General features: G+C 40.7%; 2 protein-coding genes across 2 annotated transcripts in view; one reads left to right on the top strand and one right to left on the bottom strand.

The window, feature by feature from the left end:
* Positions 1-5,224, bottom strand: part of LOC140349089 (ADP-ribosylation factor 4-like) — a 6,139-nt gene extending 915 nt beyond the window's left edge. Inside the window, exons 1-6 of the mRNA XM_072435309.1 lie at positions 4,991-5,224; positions 3,576-3,656; positions 2,417-2,526; positions 1,974-2,045; positions 253-378; positions 1-158 (exon numbers count right to left, since the gene is read on the bottom strand). The exon at positions 1-158 is cut by the window's left edge and continues 915 nt beyond it. Of these exons, the coding sequence (XP_072291410.1) occupies positions 72-158; positions 253-378; positions 1,974-2,045; positions 2,417-2,526; positions 3,576-3,656; positions 4,991-5,057 (543 nt within the window). The 5' untranslated portion in view covers positions 5,058-5,224 and the 3' untranslated portion in view covers positions 1-71. The remainder of the gene's footprint in view (positions 159-252; positions 379-1,973; positions 2,046-2,416; positions 2,527-3,575; positions 3,657-4,990) is intronic.
* A 1,401-nt stretch (positions 5,225-6,625) lies between these two features.
* Positions 6,626-19,381, top strand: LOC140348514 (uncharacterized). Its single transcript, XM_072434445.1, has 13 exons — positions 6,626-6,868; positions 6,935-7,172; positions 7,464-7,596; positions 12,355-12,414; positions 12,780-12,843; positions 13,338-13,469; positions 15,647-15,751; positions 15,825-15,865; positions 16,681-16,732; positions 16,810-16,881; positions 17,546-17,702; positions 17,797-17,864; positions 18,622-19,381. The coding sequence occupies exons 1-13, from the start codon at positions 6,626-6,628 to the stop codon at positions 18,775-18,777; spliced, it is 1,521 nt and encodes a 506-aa protein (XP_072290546.1). The 3' UTR covers positions 18,778-19,381.
* Positions 19,382-21,118: the final 1,737 nt, after the last annotated feature.

Genomic DNA, 21,118 nt, shown 5'->3' with positions numbered 1-21,118 from the left:
GAGTGGATGTCCGGCTGGCGTCCTCGTGGAGTTTACCATTTCTTATTTTTGTAGCCGCTGTATTTCTTGCTTTAATTCTTGGCCAGTTCATTGGATAGCCAGTCTAGTCCTTCATAAAGACCGGTGCCTTGGGTGGCGCAGGTGGACTCGATGTGCCACTGTTGAGTTGCAGCAACAAAGAAAAGCACAATGTGATTAGATTGCAGCTCATGATGGAATGTGTTTTTTCATTATTTTTGGTAGGATACTTACGTGTTTGCTGCGAAGGGTGTTAAGGCCGAGCTTATCGGTGAGTTCGCTGACCGACAGAGCGTTGGGCAGGTCCTGCTTGTTGGCGAACACCAGTAAAGCGGCGTCTTTCAACTCGTCCTCCTGGAGCTGTGAGAGAATAGTTAAAATATTCATGTCAAAACATGGATTTTCACCAGCACAAGGCTCTAGACTAACCTTTTTTACAGTGCGACACTTTTTTTTATTTCTCGCAGAACTAATTTAGGCCAGTTAAAATGATTATGATGCACTAATGTCAATGACAATCGACATCCTATTTAGAATTTACAATTGATGCCACTAATAAACAAACCACATCTCAGATGTACAAAAGCACCTTAGAGTTTGGTAAAATGTTAAATGTAAGATCACACTACAAAGGACATTTTTCCTCTTCGCAAAGTATGAAAGTTTAGACATGAGGGTTTTCCATGGAGACTGAGAAAAGTCTGTCTTATTTGGGCAATCCAGGCTCATTCAATCCTCTATTTTGTTCCATCAATGTAGCTAACCAGAGTTGGCTCTGAGTTGCCATAGTAACAAGCACTCTGGAGAACTATTCTCATGCTTCAAGAACGTCAAAAGAAACACTTGAATCAAACGTTTTGGCACATGCTCTCACACCGGTGTGAGACACATCCCTGTTCAAATACAGTTTAAAGTGACGTTTCCTTCATGTGGCGCCTGAGGCTCCGGCTCCTGCTGGAGGACGCTGCACAAATATAACTACTATTGCCTGCATTATTTATGAATGTTATCTCTACCTACATTTTTACCATACTTTATCAAAATAAAACATGAATTTGCTCTTAAGGATTGATTTTAAATCACTTAAAAGTTAAACAATAGTAAAACAGGCCTATATTTTCTGCTGATGAAGTTGGTGTGAGATCAAAGACACAGAGGCTGGTTTGGAGCTGGACTCTGAGGATGAACTGGATTTCAGTTGGTTTAATCAGTCCTATTCACACTGTCATTTATATATGTTCATGAACATAACCTGTTCCTATCAAATACATAACTAAATAATAAAACAAAAGCACTTTTTATTCTCATTAAGAGTCCTGTTACTTGTACTTCTACACTAGACCACACCTTAAGGCACCAGAGGAGCAGTGTCTTTGCTCTCACTGAAACCTTCTGTGTTACATATCAAACTATTGTCTGAGCCCGCTCTCGTTCAGTCGGATCATAAACATCATTCTCAGAGCTGTCGCTGCTCCACTGATCCGGCCTCCTCAGATTCACCAGGAGCACATTCAGCCCAGTGTCACACCCCCATAAACACAGACTCACTCGTGACATCACACTCATCCTTTTGTTTTTACCGTTTAGGTGTGGCACAGTAAAACATAAGTGGAAACACAACAGGCCGTCACATGATCACTCAGAATGAAAGTGATGCAGGTTTATGATGACTGAATCCAAATAGTTCAGGTGTAAATTCTTTTATGGTTCTAATCTGGGGCTGAGAACAACTCCGCTGCTACAATAACCCTGAGCCGTTTGGCAGTGTTAAATTTGTTCAGTCAGTATCAGTATGTTGCCACAATATGGATCCTTTACCACTACCACAAAGGACTAAAGGGTCAATCTAGAGGGAAACATTTAAATAACATTTAAAAAAAGATAAGATAAAGGAATATCTTATCTTAAATGCACATGATTGATTATGAAAAACACTGAGAATAATGAACACATACCATCTTCATTAGTTCTTCTCTTGACTCTGTGATTCTCTCTCTGTCGTTGCTGTCCACTACAAAGATCAGACCCTAGAATGACAACAACAAGCAATTCATTTCAATTAGAAGGAAATCAATTGTCAAAATGAGTTAAGCAAGAAGTGACCATGGAGACAGAATGCAAATGAAAAGAATGCAAGTCAGTGTGACCCAACATAAGTGTGACCGCACCCTACAACATGCTAAAAAACCTGCATAAGGATTTTTTTCACGTCTGTTTAGTGTTCCCTTTTCACACTGTACACCGTATCTTTACTGCGGTTAAAGACTAACGAGAAACAACAGCAATGACGGAATGTTATCTGACTGATCCCAACACGTGAGCCAGCGTTTGCTTTGAGCTCAAGTAAAAGAACCAAACTAATTGCGTTGACGTAGGTTAGTTGACGGTCGCATTTTACCTGCGTGTTCTGGAAGTAGTGTCTCCAAAGAGGCCGGATCTTGTCCTGACCGCCCACGTCCCACACTGTGAAACTGATGTTCTTGTATTCTACCGTCTCCACATTAAAACCTGGAATGAAACAGAGGAAAACATTACTACATTACATTATTACCGACACGAACGACCCAAATCACATGAGCACTTTGTAACACTTCTTCTGCGTGTATAAAGGAGATATTATTGCTTTGCCCGGAGCGTTACACAGTATAGCATTAAACGTATCCATCTTCATGGAGACAAGCATGTGGCACCACCAGGCAGTTACAAGTCAGGTCAGATCTGTGGAGAGGTGACCGGGCCTTCATTCGGATACCTCAGACAAAACAGAGCTACACAGTTCATAAATTCTATAAAAATACTCATTTATTTGAAGAGGAGAGTTATTTTATCGTTCATTTGTGGTGACACGGCCCATCTGCTTTGTTCCGGAAGATGCCCTGAGCGCCGCCATGCATTGTAATCCTCCTTCCGCTTGTATTATTTTACGCAGCGCTGCCGATCTCCATGGGAAATAAGCTCTGCACAGACACAGAGCCGTTTTCAGGCCGCTCGGAGAAACTTGTTGCACATGAACATTTTACACTTTTCCCTCGTTCTCCTGCTCAACCGGGAATGCCATATCAACAGAAGTGCTGGGGACAGGGAAGTATAAGGTGAATACCAGGCTTATTTAACCAGATCAGGCCGTTCAAACGCTCTGATCCAGCCCTTCCGAATAGTACAAATATATTTTCTCTAGTTCACTGGTTAAGTCCTGGTTTAGTCCCTGTTTAATTCTGCTTCAATTCAAGTTTAGTCCTGGTTTAGTCTTATATTAATTCTGGGATAGTCCTGGTTCAGTACTGGATTGGCTATTTTCCTGCGCAATGTTTGGTAAAGTGTTTGTATTCTCCGCACAAACCAGTTGTTGTTATATTATCATTTTTGAAACAGGTTTGGAGATATTCAGTTTGAACAGAGCCCATCCCTACACCTGTGGTTGAACAAAAAAAATAAAATAATCCATGATAGTGTGCATCATTCCAGGCAAAGCAGTAATAAATCCATGTGGACAAGCCGGTTGGGGATGTTACATAGCGCTCCTTTAAAATGTGTCAAGGCAAATATGTATTTCTTACCAATTGTGGGGATTGTTGTTACGATTTCCCCCAGCTTCAGCTTGTACAAAATAGTGGTTTTCCCAGCAGCATCCAGACCAACTGCAAACATAAAAAAATAAAGTAAATAAAGAGATATATGTAACAGCAGTAGTTTTACTTGTGTCCATTTCCACACCAGGATTTACTATCCCTCAATACAAACTGTTTAGGCAATTAATCCACTGAAAAAACAGTCTTTAGACTTAATAGTCGGGGTTTAAACATCAGGGAAAGTGAAATGAATCACTTAAGTTCAGAAACATCACACAATACCCTTATTTGAATGTTTATAACTACTTTTTTTAAATCATATTTTTTGTAGCATTTGACTATAAACTCTACTATAATCTAATAAATATTCAAATTTTAATATATTGCCATTTTCCAACATCTAGTCAACAAATGAATAATTAGATGACTAGTCAAACAATTATTTCTATTCTACAGTTTAAACATTTATTTTCAACTTCATAAATGGTGAAATATGATGACTGAAGGCTTGTCAATAGAAAAGATTTAAGAATACAGTGTATTTTTGATTTAGTAACGCCAATGTCTGTATCTCTGCATGTGCTTTGGAGTCTGTACATACTTGAGATAACAATTACGACCATCAAAATTCGACTGTTTTTTTTCAATAGTCGACGAGTCACGATCAGTCGATTACTTCCTGGTTCACATGGTCAAATCCCAGGTACACATGGTAAAACCCTAGATAAAGTTTAAAGGATTTGAGTTTTTGTCAGAGCCAGAGCATGTTTGGTGCTCTACAAGCTGCTTAAAGAGCCGTCTGGACGTCCAATAACCGAATCAACAATGGCGTAGTGTGTTTTAACTGTTGAGGGTCAATACACTGTTCATAGGCCGCATCTACAACACAGGCCATTGTCTCAAATGAGAACCAGTGTAGGAAATTAAAGTTACGTAAAAGCATGATTGTGTTAAAGGCAATAAATGACAAGACACTTGACATAAAGGAAGTGGCTCATAGACGAAGACTGCAGCATATTGCATAACCCCCCTTTACGTGGAAAAGACGGCAACACAAGGTCAAAGAATATTCATCAACTCTGGTCAAGGAAGATCAGAAACGATGTAAAACAGTGTAAAAGAAAATACGAATAAAAAAATAAAATGAACTTAAAACGACATTACGGTAGTGCCGATTTGTCAACGGTGTTAGCTTGGTTGAAAGGGAAACGACTCTGAATACAAACACAGCCTTCAAGACTCGATTTATCAAGATACTTTAGTAATTAATGTAATCCCATTTGGAAAACTAGCCAAATTTGACAGTTTTAAAGACTTTTTTACGATTTTTATCCAGGCTAAATCGTGACAATAGCTTCTCTCCGTGAAGCTAGCTCGGCAGCCGTCGCTTTTTCCATACTCACCCATTAAAATCCTCATCTGTTTTTTGCCGAAAAGCTTGGTGAACAAATTAGAGATAGTGAGCCCCATGATTGCTCCTCAGATCCACAGAATGTACGGGTTTGTTTGTTTTGCTCGCTTCGACCAGGAACAAAAGCAGCGGCTCGGCGCTCGCACAGCTGTAGTTAGCCGACAGTGAAGTGCCACGTCCGGGCCACGCACGTCCGGGCCAACCGGAGCCAACGTGGAACTCTTGACGTCACCACTTTGAATCACTTTATTGACAAGGCTTTTGGACAGCAGCAGCTTGTACCGTGCTTGTACTCCTCAGATATTATAATAGAGTACAGCGTACAGAGTTCAGCGTACGTTAGCAGCTTCTTCTTCTTCTTCTTCTTCTTCTTCTTCTTCTTCTTCTTCTTCTTCTTCTTCTTCTTCTTCTTCTTCTTCTTCTTCTTCTTCTTCTTCTTCTTCTTCTTCTTCTTCTTCTTCTTCTTCTTCTTCTTCTTCTTCTTCTTCTTCTTCTTCTTCTTCTTCTTCTTCTTCTTCTTCTTCTTCTTCTTCTTCTTCTTCTTCTTCTTCTTCTTCTTCTTCTTCTTCTTCTTCTTCTTCTTCTTCTTCTTCTTCTTCTTCTTCTTCTTCTTCTTCTTCTTCTTCTTCTTCTTCTTCTTCTTCTTCTTCTTCTTCTTCTTCTTCTTCTTCTTCTTCTTCTTCTTCTTCTTCTTCTTCTTCTTCTTCTTCTTCTTCTTCTTCTTCTTCTTCTTCTTCTTCTTCTTCTTCTTCTTCTTCTTCTTCTTCTTCTTCTTCTTCTTCTTTTTCCTCTTCTTTTTCTTCTTCTTTTTCTTCTTCTTTTTCTTCTTTTTCCTCTTCTTTTCTTCTTTTCTTTTTCCTCTTCTTTTTCTTCTTCTTTTTCTTCTTCTTTTTCTTCTTCTTCTTCTTTTTCTTCCTCTTTTTTTTCTTCTTCTTTTTCCTCTTCTTTTTCCTCTTTTTTTCTTCTTCTTTTTCTTCTTCTTTTTCCTCTTCTTTTTCTTCTTCTTCTTTTTCCTCTTTTTTTCTTCTTCTTTTTCCTCTTCTTCTTTTTCCTCTTCTTTTTCTTCTTCTTTTTCCTCTTCTTCTTTTTCCTCTTCTTCTTCTTCTTCTTCTTCTTCTTCTTCTTCTTCTTCTTCTTCTTCTTCTTCTTCTTCTTCTTCTTCTTCTTCTTCTTCGGTGTTTTATTGCGGCTGGTATCCAAGTTTTTGTTGTTGGTGTTGTGTTAATGGCAGCTGGCAGCCAACTGAAAAGGTGCATTTACTGCCATCGACTTTATTCTTTAGGCTTTATTCTTCAGACTTTATTCTACCAAGTGTTACATTACCGCCAGCCTTAATTCTTTAGACTTTATTCTTCAGACTTTATTCTTCAGACTTCTACCAAGTGTTACATTACCGCCAGACTTAATTCTTCAGACTTTATTCTTCAGACTTTATTCTACCAAGTGTTAGCAGTCTTTAGAAACACAAGGACATATCATGACCTCGTGGGCTTTGTGGCACCGGAGCAATGGAAGGAGTGCTTTTACGGACTACGACAGAGTCTGAGGACAAAGCACTGGAAGTCAAGGCACTGGAAGAAGAACTTTTAGGACTACGACAAAGTCTAAGGAATAAAGTCTGGGGGTAATGCAACACTCGGATGTCGTGGAGGAGCGGCCTTTTCTGCCTGCACGTGCCCGGAAACGTAAGGAGTCCCTTGGCTCGTCCGAGGGTTCTGGGAATGAGCAGCGGGATGAGGCTGGGGCTGTTGATGTCCGGGGTGAGAGCAGAGACTGTGGGGTGATCGTGGAGCTTGCACAGGATGGTGCATCCTTTGGGGAGTGGAATTCGGTGGCATTGTCGGGGGGCCTGGCTGTGGCTGTGGGAGTGGTCAGGAGTGCGAGTGTCCTTGGAGATGGCTCGCTGCTGGTCGTGTGCGGGGACGCGGCTCGGCAGCGGAGGGCGATTGGAGCTGGGCGTCTGGGTGGAAGGGACATTCTTGTGTCTGGTGCTGAAAGAGACACGGTCGGAGGAGTTGTCGTGGGTGTCCCTACGGCGACGTCTGTGGATGAAGTTAAGGAGAGTTTGGCTGGAGTTGCGGTGGTGGACGCTGGGCGTTTGAGGGTGACCCGGTTTGGGGTGGGATGTGGCGGCTTGTCGGTGGTGGTGGCACTTGAGGGGAGGTGCCTGCCTGGTGGGGTGTTCATTGGGTGCATGTGCCGTGACGTTAGGCCGTGTGTTCCGCCGCCCCTGCGTTGCTTTGGGTGCCAGTGCTTTGGGCGTGTTGCAGCGGTCTGTGGAGGGAGGCAAAGAGGTAAATGTGCAGGAGATCACGAGTGTGGGAGGTGTGACATGGGTGCGGGACTGAGGTGCTGTGGCTGTGGGGAGGAACATGGCTCTGCCTACGGGGGATGCAGGTTTGGCGGGGGAGCTGCTGAGGTGCAGAAAATGGGGGTCTCTCGGGGTGTATCCTATGCAGATGCAGTCGGGAGGGTTTCAAGTGGCGAGTTTGGAGTGGATGCGGAGAGGGGAGCCGGCGCTGCTCCCAGCCGGGGCGAGGTGGGAGGGGCCAGTGTGGCTCCCAAGGGGTGTGGGGGTTTCGGGAGTGGAGGTCCCAGGTGTGCGGGTTCCAGAATTAGTGAGAGTGCCCTGGTTGTGGATAGGGAGGATTTTGTGCTCTTTATGGTGGATGTTGTGGGCTGTGCTGCTCAGACTCGGGGCAGGACTGAAAGGATCAGGATCGTTGCTGGAGCTGCAGGGAGATTCCTTGGAACAGAGGAGCTTGATTGGGCAGATATAGAGAACAGGCTAGGGGCACTGAATGGGAGTCGGAGTGATGGGGGTCTGCTTGTGGGGAGTCAGAGTGATCAGGGTGACGAGATGGGGGTGGGGGTGGTCTCCTGTCCTCGCCCAGTCTCGTAGACGCACGGCTACCAAGCAGCGACATCAGTGGACATATTAAAGCCTATAGAATGAAGCCTGAAGAATAAAGCTGTACGGTGGAAGCACCGAACGTCAAAGAAGGAGAGGAAGATGAAGAAGAGTCTCCCTGGAATAAAGCCGGTCGGTCTCTGAAACAACAACAACTATTCTAGTCACAAAGACATATCATGACCTCATGGGCTTTGTAACACCAAAGCAATGGAAGGAGTACTTTTACGGACTACGACAGAGTCTGAGGACTACGACAAAGTCTGAGGAATAAAGTCTGGCGGTAATGCAACACTTGGATGCCAACCGCCATAAAACAACAACAACAACAACAACAACAACAACAACATCTGAGGAATAATGACCTCATGGGCTTTGTAACACCAAAGCAATGGAAGGAGTTCTTTTACGGACTACGACAGTCTGAGGACTACGAAAAGTCTGAGGAATAAAGTCTGGCGGCAATGCAACAATTGGATGCCAACCGCCATAAAACAACAACAACAACAACACTCGGATGTCAACCGCCATAAAACAACAACATGGGAGAGCATCAGACAGAAGATGCCATTCAACACATCCTGTCTGCAATCCGATTTCCCAGATTTAATGCTTTGCAATGCAGAAAGGCTGTCAGAGGCCACCACAATGCCGCAACGCTGCAAAGCAGATTCCGCCCATTCCAACGCCAACCGTATCGCTATAAGTTTCGACGTGAAAACAGAAAGGCGATCTGTCAACCTCTTCTTGACCGCCAGCCCCAGGTCAGGCACAAAATAAGCGGCGCCAGTACGCCCACTCTCAGGATCCCTAGACCCGTCGGTATAAATAAACACATCACCTGAGTGCTTATCGATGAGCGCTTGAACGGCAAACTGCGGTGCCCTCCCAGCGACTCCTCTAAGCTTGCCATGCAAGCTAACACCAACAGGAGCCGGGACAAACTTCCACGGAGCTATAGCAGACAAAGCCACCGACGGGCTCACACGCAGATCACCAACCCCCGCAAGCCGCGCCTTCGCATTTCCTACCTGGCTGAAAACCATACCGCCAGCCTTACTCTGCCCCCCATCAACCCTGAGAAAGTCCCTCACCGGGTGAGAGCTCGTATGACCTTGCACATTCACCCAGTAAGCCAACAGAAGTTCTAGCCTCCGGAGCCGTAACGGCAATTCCCCCAACTCAACCTGCAGCGCCGAGATGCGGGTCTATGGGCAGGAACGCGTGGGAGGAAAGGGCCTTCGCCCGCATGAGGATTGGCCATGCTGGACTCAATTGGTCACTGAGTAGGATAGGCAAGCATCCGACCGGTCTGTGTGGTCGCTGTCGGGTGCCAGAGACTGTCGAGCATCTGCTGATTTGCTGTGAGGCTTATGATAGAGAAAGGGCCGGGTTGGCCTTGTGGTTTCGGAATAATGGGCGGGAGTTCAATCTGCGGAACGTTCTGGCGATCCAGTCACAGGGTTTGTGTCAGGCTGTGGTTGCTTACTTATGTAGCACAGGGCTGGGTAAACGTTTATAGAGGTGGGGGGTGTTGGAGACTGAGCCGAGGATGAGGAGCAAGAGGATGTTCTACCGCGCTTGGACTTCATGGGCCTAGAAACGCCAAAGTGATGGAAGAAGGACTTCTAAAGGATAAAACGACAAAGACGTCCCATGACCTCATGGGCTTTGTACTTCCAAAGCAATGGAATAAGAATTTTTAAGGACTACGACAAAGTCTGAGGGGAGGAAGAACTTCTATAGGATACAATGTTGTTGTTGTTGTTTTATGGCGGTTGGCATCCAATTGTTGCATTACCGCCAGACTTTATTCCTCAGACTTTTCGTAGTCCTCAGACTGTCGTAGTCCGTGAAAGTACTCCTTCCATTGCTTTGGTGTTACAAAGCCCATGAGGTCATGATATGTCTTTGTGACTAGAATAGTTGTTGTTGTTTCAGAGACCAACCGGCTTTATTCCAGGGAGACTCTTCTTCATCTTCCTCTCCTTCTTTGACGTTCGGTGCTTCCACCGTACAGCTTTATTCTTTAGGCTTCATTCTTCAGGCTTAATGACAAAGGCATCTCATGACCTCTTGGGCTTTGTCAAAGCACTGGAGGTCAAAGCACTGGAAGAACAACTTTTAGGACTACGACAAAGTCTGGGGAATAAAGTCTGGCGGTAATGCGACACTCGGCTGTCGACTGCCATAAAACAATAACAACAGCAACAACAGTCTAAGGAATAAAGTCTGGCGGTAATGCAACACTCGGATGCCAACCGCCATAAAACAACAACAACAACAACAACAACAACATGAGATCCTCTTCTTCTTCCTCCTTCTCCTCGGCACTCCAAGCCTCTCTTCTTCTTAAAGAATAAAGTCTAAAGAATAAAGTCTAAAGTCTAACTACAGTAGGTGGCGGTGAGGGGGTCTGGAGAATAAAGTCTAAAGAATAAAGTCTGAAGAATAAAGTCTGAAGTATAAAGTCTGAAGTATAAAGTCTGAAGAATAAAGTCTGAAGAATAAAGTCTGAAGTATAAAGTCTGAAGAATAAAGTCTGAAGTATAAAGTCTGAAGTATAGGTCTGAATGAAGTCTAAAGAAAGCGCTGAGTGGGAGTCGGAGTGATGGGGGTCTGCTTTTGGGGAGTCAGAGTGATCAGAGTGACGAGATGGGGGTGGGGGTGGTCTCCTGTCCTCGCCCAGTCTCGTAGACGCACGGCTACCAAGCAGCGACATCAGTGGACATATTAAAGCCTATAGAATGAAGCCTAAAGAATAAAGCTGTACGGTGGAAGCACCGAACGTCAAAGAAGGAGAGGAAGATGAAGAAGAGTCTCCCTGGAATAAAGCCGGTTGGTCTCTGAAACAAAGACATATCATGACCTCATGGGCTTTGTAACACCAAAGCAATGGAAGGAGTACTTTTACGGACTACGACAGTCTGAGGACTACGACAAAGTCTGAGGAATAAAGTCTGGCGGTAATGCAACAATTGGATGCCAACCACCATAAAACAGCAAAGAAGAAGCAGAAGAAGAAATTAATTTAATAATAATAAATTAATTTCTATATTAGCTCTCCAAACGCTTATAGGAACAGAAAAACAACAAAAATTAAAATAAACATTGCCATTCATAACAAATTATTGAATACGCCTAAATGGAAAGTATTATTTATGTGTGTTAAGCTTCTATCTAATCCAATTTATATAACATATAAAATATATTGTATAGTATTTGAGTTTGACCTTATCTGTATCTGTTTATGAGTGCCATTGTGTTTATGGCCTGTCAATACTACATGCAATTTTGTTCAATGTCATTTTATCTTTTCCTAAAACAATAGTTAGTTAGTCAGCTAATTTATTTGTTTGTTTATTCTATTGAGCTATCATACATGGGCAGAGGTACCGTCTATTTTATTTTATTTTTGTCAATATTGCTGGGTTAGAGATTATTTCCCAACATTCCGCAGCTAGTTCAAATGCAGATTTTTCTTGTGATGACTCATTCTATTTATATCTTTCTTTTTAAGAAAAGCTAACGTGCACAAGAGACAAAATAATTACTAAGACTAAATAATAAAGGGACGCAATAAGCCTTCTGGGGCATCACACACCAAGACTCAGGGCCAATTATTTTCATTTAAATAATTTCAATTGGCTATACACTTTAGTCATACAACACACAAGTTTATCTTATGCCTCCAAGAAAATAAGTTTGCCATGTTTCTGTTTTTATTGGCCAAATAATGTTTGCAAACCGTTTAAAATTCGACTTCTGTTTTTTACGCTGGCGTCAGGCCTTTCTCTAGTGTGGGTTCTCTTCGTGCATGACCGGATGTGACCACTAGATGTCACTGTAAAGTAAAGAAAATCGTCGGTGATTTTATGTTATTGGTGAGTTTTATTCACGCAATTACAGCGAATTACTCATGGGGTTTATCAAAAAATTGAAAAATCCATTCAAAGCCTTGACTTGGAGAAACGGGTTTTTATTGTACTAAATGTTCCGAGTGGACTTGCCTCATGGTTTACAGCTTCTGTAGGCATCTCTTCACAAGTGGAGGCGTAAAACACGTGACAGCCAAGTTAAGAGCGCGAGGACAAGGTGTTCTGTGGGACAGGTGAGGAGTGCGCTGCTTGGACAGGTGTTCTGTGGGACAGGTGAGGAGTGTGCTGCTTGGACAGGTGTTCTGTGGGACAGGTGTTCTGTGGGACAGGTGAGGAGTGCGCTGCTTGGACAGGTGTTCTGTGGGACAGGTGTTCTGTAGGACAGGTGAAGATACTTTATGGACTCAGGCTGGAGTATCTGAGCAGGTGGATGTACCCATGGCCATGGCTGAGAATTCGACTGTTTGTTCTTCCACTCTGTCTGAAGACAATGTAGGTTATATCTAAATGTACATATTATTCAACATTATTCTCTGCTGTAAGTGTTTGGCTAAATACTAATAAAAGTTTCTTTCTTTTTCAGATAAATCACATAATTTACGTATATATTGCATTCCTTACACCCAGGTAAATTATCCTCTTAACTTTTGTTTAATTGTTTAATTGTTTTTTTCTATAAAAGAGTATGCCAACTTCTCTCTGAACTAAATCGGACTGACAATAATAAATTGTTTCAAAAATGGAGAAAACCACAGTTCTGTTGGCTAAGTATTCTATTATAATGGTGAATATAAACATAATTTGTACAAAGGTTAGCAGTTCACGCTCTACATTACATCTGGCACTCACCCTCCTTATCTACTGTTTGCATGTGATGTGAGTGAGGGGAAATTAAATTATATAAAATTACAAAAGTACTTGGATGCATTGGTTTTTACAGTTCATGTATAAATCCTCCTCATCTGATTTTGTAATGCTTGTGTGATTTGCAGTGTCATTGGAAGTTTGTCGGTTTTTATAGTTTCAATATTGAGATGGAGGAATCTCCAAGAACAGGTGAGTGCTTTGTTCTGTAACACAGAAACCACCTCATTATTATTTCTGCTGCTCAAAAGGCTGTACTTCCTTTAATCATCCACTTATAATAAGATAATGATTATACATTTTACATCATAGCAAGAAGTGTTATCATAATAACAGTCTATACAACCCAAAAATGTGGTGTATTTTTATTTTTTCAAACTGAGTCCAGATGACTACAACTGAAGTTTTTTCTACTATGTATTTTTATGTATTTATTTTTCTTCTCAACATCAAATACATAATTTTGGACATTTTAAAGTTTGATTTACTAAAGTTGGAAGCAGTGGAGAGTTGGGTTAAGCATGAACCAGAGTTGTTGATGTACTTTTGCACATACTATCTAAGTATTGTGGCATCTGTTGTCCTCTGGTCTCACTGTGACAACCCCTAACAAAAAAAGGAGAAACTGAAAACATAATATATAGACTTGACTTTTTCCCTGTGGTCTAACACGTTTCCTGTTGCAGAGGCTGCTCCTGGTGCAGCTGGCTCTGGCTGACCTCCTGGCCTCAGCCGTGCTTCTGTTCATCACCACCTCCAACATTGTCGCGCCAAAATACAACTCCACATTCTGTCTCTACGGCCTTCCCCTGGTTCTGGTAGGATGTCCACCGCTACAACTGTGCTAGATTTACATACGTCCACAACAAGAGTTTTATCTCTTTCACGTTTGGTCCTGTTGTAGTTGTGATTTAGTTCAGGATTAATTCATCACAAATTTGATGTGAACGCAGCCTGACAACGTTTTGTGCTACTCCAAACCCACATATTTGTTAAAAACGGTGGGATTATTTGTTTGACAGGTTGTTTTTAAATATTTCTGAATGGCATATTACAAATGTACTCAGAGAAGGACTTCTGAGTGTGGAGAAAAGCTGTAGTCAGTCAAACTCTGTCACCTCTCTATTAATCATTGACTCTTCAGCATATATTTAGATTCACTTTCAGAAGTGAAATACTTAAATGAAAAGCAGCTCTTCGGGGAAAGGCACAAGGGCAAATCCCACAGGCATTTTGTGTTTGTTAAATTGTTTTTACAACCTGTCATGCACCAGATGTTACGTGATATCATACAAACGTGACGAGCAGGGTTATAACCTGTTTATGACGCTGCTAGTGCTTGGCATCATGTTTTTGGCTACACTTAAAGGTGCACAGTGTAACCTTTCTGCTACCTGCTTGTCTCCACGGAGATGCTATTGTTTTGTCTCGTTTGTCTTGAGTGTTCCCCAGTATGACATTAAAGGTATCCATGTCAAAAGTACCACAAAAAACATGCATTCTTACAGTTTAGTTTAAGTTTAATGCCTGTAGCAGATTTGTTCTGGAATAAAGTAATTGGTTTTGCCCCAGCACAGATATATTATAAAAGCATCTATACAACGCTTTTATCCTGTTAGCATGCTAGTTGTTGTTCACACATGGCGACGTACAAACTAGGCTCTGGCCTCTTAATGTTGTAAAATACTGTTATAAACTTCCAATGTTTTTATTCTCCCATTAGCGTGCTAGTTGATGTTAGCAGCACTGCTCTCAGAAAGTCGTAAAACATGCTTGTAAACTTAAGCGGTTTATTCTGCTGTTAGCACGCTAGTTTTCATTAGCATTACTGTGGCGCCAAAACACAAGATAAGATAAGATGAACCTTTAATATCCACACAAGGGGAAATTTCTTTGTTACACTGCAGTAGAAACAGGAGGAAAGGACAGATTATAGGAAGTTTCAAAAACACACTCCTCTTATGAACAAAAACAAAAAACTCTTATTAACAAAAACTCCTCTCCTATCTTAATAGGGAATGGAGGGGGGGAAATAAAATAAAATACTTAAATATAAATAAAAAAGGTAAAGATAAAAATAAGATAATAATAATAAAATAATGAGAATAGAATAAAATTAAAATAAAATAAAGTAAAAATAGCTAGCACAAGACTAGGTAATACTATTAGCAGGTAAGTAGACCGAATAAAAACAAAATAGAACACTCTTATTTACAGGTATTGCACATGGTTAATTCAGTATTGCACGTGAATATGATGGTATTGCACATGGTTACATCAGTATTGCACATGTTCAGGGCTAGCAGTGTTTGTTGTAGATAATTAAGATGCTAGAAATGTGTTTTTAAGACAGTAAATATCAGAAACAGCCCTTAAAGCCATGCTGTGGAATATACCAGGCAAAGCAATTACATATTCATAGAAACAAGCAGGTGGCGGAAAAGAAAAGTGACCTATTGCGCCTTTAAAAACCAACTCATTTCAGTGTTTTAATAAGAAACAGCAGAGGATTAGCTTTACAAATGGTGTTACTCAATGTCATTCATGGTCTTTTGGAATTCCTGTTACAGATATGGGAACTATGTATGATTTCAATATTTGGCAACTCAGGGAAATGCTTCAGCCCCTTCATGTTTTAGTGTGCTTAGAAACAGATAAATGTGTCCAGTCATGGCATAAAATACTTAAACCCAGAGACAGATTCAACCATTGCCACTTTTTAGAATAATTGCAAAAAAAAAATCTTGATATTTATCAGAAAAGTATATTCAGAGAAGCGTTGAGTGAATGATGTCTTGTCTTAACATGGGTCTAAAAAGAAAACCATGGTCATAATGTACCGGAGCATGTGGGATTAAAATGTAGATTAAAATGCGATTCGATTTGAGATTTATATTTAAATAATCGGATTCTGTTCACAGTTCTGAAATATGAACTGACAAACGATGTATTTCATGTGTGTCATAGCCTCACGACTGTCCTCTTTGTGTCGCAGGTGTTTTATGTCCTCTCGTTCATGCTGGTCAACAGTTACGCCCTTAAGTCTAAGAAAGTGCTTCAAGGATGGAGGACGAGGCCAGCAGAGAGTGAGGACGTGCAGGTGAGCCACGGACCACCAAATCCCTTCTTTATCTCATATTTCATTTAATCATGTCTGTTGAATTTGTTCTCAGAGTGGAAGAACCAGAGAAATAGTCCTTTCTGTTCTGCTGTGGTGAGTCTACTTGTTTCAGTTGCATCGCTTTACCTTTGTGTTAGACTTTATTGTATGATATTGGCAAAAATGATATATCTTTACATTTTTTGGGAGTACCCTGATAACAGTATTTATTATACAATATTATGTCAAGTGACAACACATCTTTAAATGTATTAAATGTGAACTTACAGTAAATTTACATACATATCTGTTTTATATTTTCAGCACTTTTTGAAGCATGTGAGATTTATTATGAACAACATGCACAATTATTCAGTTTTGCCATTCTTAACAACATTCACCATGATTGTATATTTCAATATTTTGCAAACACTTTCACCACACATTTCTTTAAACGTTGATTCCTGCCTGTTATTATCAGTTCTGCAGTTCTGAACAGGAAGTCAATGGACCTGTTTCTAGTACTAAGATGTTTTAGGTCAATACTGTGGTTTAGAATGAACAAAATGTACAATGATGTTACAGTTCAATGCTAAGTACCTGGAAAAAAAGCATAATATGTCTCCTTTAAACTTCTCTTTGGCGCACAAAAGAACAATACTAAATGAATACTAATATACTATAATATAAATAAAATGCTCAGTGGAAACATGGTCGATACAGAGAAAGAGTAATTATAACTTTTTGATTTCCATAGGTCATTCCACATTATGTTGTACCTGATTTATGCAGCATATATTTGGAAGCAGCATATGGAAACAAGGGCCGCAGTCACTGGCAGTTGCAATGAGTGAGTTTGTGCTTCCTCTCACATGATTATATAAGTGAAAATTCACCCTCTCTCTTCATTAATATTGATTTTGTTTTTCTTCCAGTTGTATTTTGTTCTTACACGTTCGGACGGGCGACCGTGATCATCACGTATGTTTTATTGACTGCTTTAGTTGTGCTTACATTTGTACTGAGGTACTGTAGTGATGTCATGTTTCTCTCTTTAGGGCCCCGAGACAGGAGCACCCGTCTATTATGTCCTGTTCTTCACTGTGGTGGTAGTTCTACTGTCCTGCACGGTAAGTCCAACACCCAAAGAGCTTTTTATCCAGTGCATTTACAGTTTAGATCAGTCTTTTTGTCAATTCTCATAACATAATCTGAATAAAAAAAGACTGACTAAAATGTTACTTTTTTTTATTTTTTTTATTTAGATTAAATGTTTAGTAACTAGTAACTAACACTTTGAGTATTCCAGAGTTGTACTTTTATTTAAGTACACTTTTGGCATGTTTAGTCCTTGTAATTGTACTTTTACTTGAGTACAAATATCTAATACTCTAGTCCACCGCTTCTCAATATAATCTTTTCAGTTATATTAAAACAAAAGTCAAACAGTGTCAAAATAAAGATTTTTTTTTTTTATCAAGAAAAAAATACATTTTTCTTAACATTTCTTTTCATAACAGTATATTTCTGTCAGATTGAGGACCTTGGTGCTATTAAAATATATCTAATTGAGTATTGTGGCAGCCAATATTGCGTCTTTTGCAGCCCTAGTACTAATTGTTACAAAATATACACACGGACACAGTATAAGTTGCAGTATTATTGTATTATTTTTGCCCAATTAAAAATATCATATTAGGCAGCATATTATAAATGAGTAATGAATAATAATGCATACGTATTGTAGTGCTCTTGGTGCTTTTCTCTGACCACTGTGCCATTGCTCCGCCGCAGGTCATTTACAATAAGGTGTTTAAGTGGCAGCAGGGTCAGCAGCAGCAGCAGGGCTTTTTCCCTGTGGAGGGAGATGGACAGTCCTGCAAGAGGTTCAAACATGTCAAGCACACGGTCAGAAAGATGGTGCTGGTCATCGTCTTCTGCTGGACTCCAGGTACACTACTGCTACTGCTACTGCTACTGCTACTACTACTAGTACCTAATATACCATCTAACAGTTGACTAAAGCAGATTTGTTTCCTGTGCAGCTCTGCTTCTCTTTGTGCTTCTTTGGACGACTGAGCAGTCCAGACTTTTTCCACTTTACGTTATACAGGTAAAGACAAACTACAGTATATATATGTTTGTTTACCGCATATATATAGATAGATGGATTAAAAAAAAAACTAAAAAAACAATAAGAGGCCCCTAACCTCAAGGAAGACACAGCAGTTCAGTGGATGACACAAGCAAATATTATTTAACAATAAAATCACCAAATATAAATGAATCAGACGGCACATTAATGTATATATTAGGACTCTTAAAAGAGCTATAACCCTAGACACAAACAGCTCACTGGCATTGGTCCATCTCGCCTTTGGTCCTTTATTCTAGGCTGTATTTTTTACAGTCCAGCCACAGATGTAGAGCGAGGTGCCGCACAGATCAGGATATACCCAATATGACACAACATTCAGATTATCACAGACACATTATAGTCAGGATACACCAGGGCTCGGTCCTCTTTAGTTTGACATATCAGAAAAAAACACTTTTTAAAGAACTGCATTGTAATCTCCACATACAGAGCCCACATTAAGCAGCTGAACTAAATATAGGCAATAAAAAACACACACCTAAAGTTTTCAGCTCAGTTATTCTTCGTGAATAGCAATTGTTCCTGAATGATTAGCTGAGAAAATAAAAGATAAAGAACCCTGGGTCTATAATGCACATTTTGTCGCAGCCTAATCATAATGAATTTCAGAGAACTACACAGACACTTACTTGGTCTGTGTACTAGTTGCATATCTTTACACATGTAGTTGTGTATGGCGTGTACTCAAACCCTGATGTGTGTGTGTTGACAGGCCGCCACAGTGTCATTACAAGGCTTTCTGAACAGTATGGTTTATGCATGGAAACGACCCAACTTCACAGGGGCCATTTTAGGAGAGCAAACGCCTCTCATCACCTACAACCACGTCGCATTCTTCGAGGAATCACTCAGGACTCAGTCTGTTTGACTGTTGGAACGCACAAAGTAGTCTTATGTATGCAGAAGACTACACTTGACTTTTACTAAGACTGAAGAGAAAACATGAAGGAAGCTCAACATTAGAGCACTGAAGAGGAGTAGCAAATAGTAGCAAGTCATATGGTTTGTATGGGTTATATTCATGGCCATTCACAATTTCAGATTAGTTCTATGTGGGATTCGTTGTTTTGGAGAGAAATATCCCAACTGAAAATGCCGCACAGCGCTCAGGGATCCAGATCGGCATGGAAAGGCACTTAACTGGAGTCATTTTGTGCTAATGGAGGAGACCAGACACTGGGAGAACATGCAAACTCCACAGAGAGACAAACCTTGCGGGTGTTTCATACTCAGCTACTTATTTTTCAGGGATTGGGTCCACATATTTGTCACATTTAACTTATAATAATGGCACTTTTAACACTAGATTTCACCTTAGTTTATTTATTCTGACAGAGAAGACACTGAACTATGTGTCAGTTTTTGTTTCATGTAGATAGACACATAATTACAGAGATATGAACGATAAAGCAGGTCAACAAATATGCGTTTTGACAGTAAACTGTAACAATTATACCTGTTCTCAAGTTCGTGTTCAGTTGGTTTGGTTAAACATTCTGCATGGATTCGGTTGAACTAAGTTGACTGAAGTGAAATGTACTCTTGAAATGTACAGAAGCTGCTCATGTGGCATTCATCTGTCATTGTGTGAGTCCTGCACAGAAGAGAGAACACTGTAAGCTCACGTGGACGCCGCTTTTACAAGTGCAGACTCATGTTGTCATAAACGCATCACTTTACGGGCGTCTCTGTTGAAGCGTTCGGTGTTAATGGCTCACAGAGAGAGAGATCATCTGACTGGTGTAAAGTCTGTACAGTCAAAACACTTCTGTAATGTCTTGTTTGAATATGTGAACTGAGGGCAGAGGTGGGGCTGTTATCAGTTACAGTTACTTCAAAAAATGTACTTGTAATTGATACGTTTTAAAGTGACGGTGCACTTATTTATCAAAGGGTTCGGTTACTCTTTCCGCTGTAATAATAAATGGTGATACTTAATTAATGTATTGTACACTCAAACAGATACTTTGCTAAATACATTAAAGGGGCGGACATTCAGGGAAGAAGCACAAGAGATGTTTCCCTTTTAAATACAACGAGACGCCACACCTGAAGTGTGGCTCCACCCACCTCTGCTCACGTGTTCTTCATAAGAACTTTGTATTTTATTGACTTGTCTAAAACAATAAAAGCTGTTATATGATATGAAATGTAATTATGTATTTACAATATCAAGATGTTTCTAATATCTGCATGTTTTTGCACATTCTACCAACACAAGCCACTTTTAAATCATGTTTTTCATCGTAATTACATCATAATTACAAGCTGCCAGCGGTGATGATGGTGCAGTTCTACACGGCCATCATTGAGTCCATCCTCACCTCCTCCATCACCGTGTGGTACGCTGGAGCCACAGCCAGGGACAAACAGAGACTACAGCGCATTGTGCCTCTGCTGAGAAGGTGATCGGCTGCAGACCTCCATCTCTGCAGGACCTGTACGTCTCCAGGACTCTGGGACGAGCAGGTCGGATCACAGCCGATCCTTTGTTTTATCATTGTTCATTGTTTTATGTTGCACTGAATCACCAAAGCAAGTTCCCAGCCTGTGAATTTTGTTCTCTGACCATGACAATAAACCTTTTCCGCTTCTGACTCTGAAGAGTCATAAAGTGCATGTTAGTGGAGCTGCAGGACCGGTTCCACATTACATGCATACTTTTATAATATACTCTGAGAGGGTTTGTCCTTGCCTAAACAAACAAACACAAGTGGGAAATGTGACCTCAACAGCCAGGACATTTTGTACAATTTACTGTCTGCAAAATATGTCAAGAACTTGCTTCAATTCTTTATCACTTTGGTAGACTTTGCATAGAATAAAGATTGTCTCTCAAAACATGTACACATATCCAACCCAATGACCTGGAGGAGTTCTCAAACTGCGGGAAACTCTTTCTGGTGATGAATTTAAAGTAAATGTATTCCCCATTTTGTCCTCCTTTGTTCTGGTCCCTGTTTAGAACCAGTACAGCAATGATTAAGTCCTATTTCAGACCTGGGCTTGATTTAGAATAATACTGTTTTAGACCTGGGTTAAATCAAGAATATCCCTGTTATACATATCCTGGCACTGACATTATATAATACATCTGGACTAGATTTGAATGACTGTGGTCTAAATGAGATGTTTGGTTTGTTACATTTGTTTCTCTCGTTGGATGTTCTGCTGGCTTTGCTTTTGTCTGCTGTTCTCTTTCTGTTCTT

The sequence above is a fragment of the Eucyclogobius newberryi genome, unplaced genomic scaffold (assembly GCF_026437365.1).
Source record: "Eucyclogobius newberryi isolate DKJ021-1_F unplaced genomic scaffold, fEucNew1.0.hap1 SCAF_7, whole genome shotgun sequence".
Taxonomy (NCBI): Eukaryota; Metazoa; Chordata; class Actinopteri; order Gobiiformes; family Gobiidae; genus Eucyclogobius; species Eucyclogobius newberryi.
Note: the sequence above shows the minus strand (reverse complement) of the source record. Positions and strands in the feature narration are given on the sequence as shown.

Excerpts from the sequence above, each read along its gene's own strand:
- LOC140348514 (XM_072434445.1), top strand. The coding sequence starts at position 6,626 with ATGCAACACTCGGATGTCGTGGAGGAGCGGCCTTTTCTGCCTGCACGT. Across the intron at positions 7,597-12,354 it reads TTCGGGAGTGGAGGTCCCAG|TTTCTTTCTTTTTCAGATAA; the intron begins GTGTGCGGGTTC and ends TACTAATAAAAG. Across the intron at positions 16,733-16,809 it reads CGGGCGACCGTGATCATCAC|GGCCCCGAGACAGGAGCACC; the intron begins GTATGTTTTATT and ends TTCTCTCTTTAG.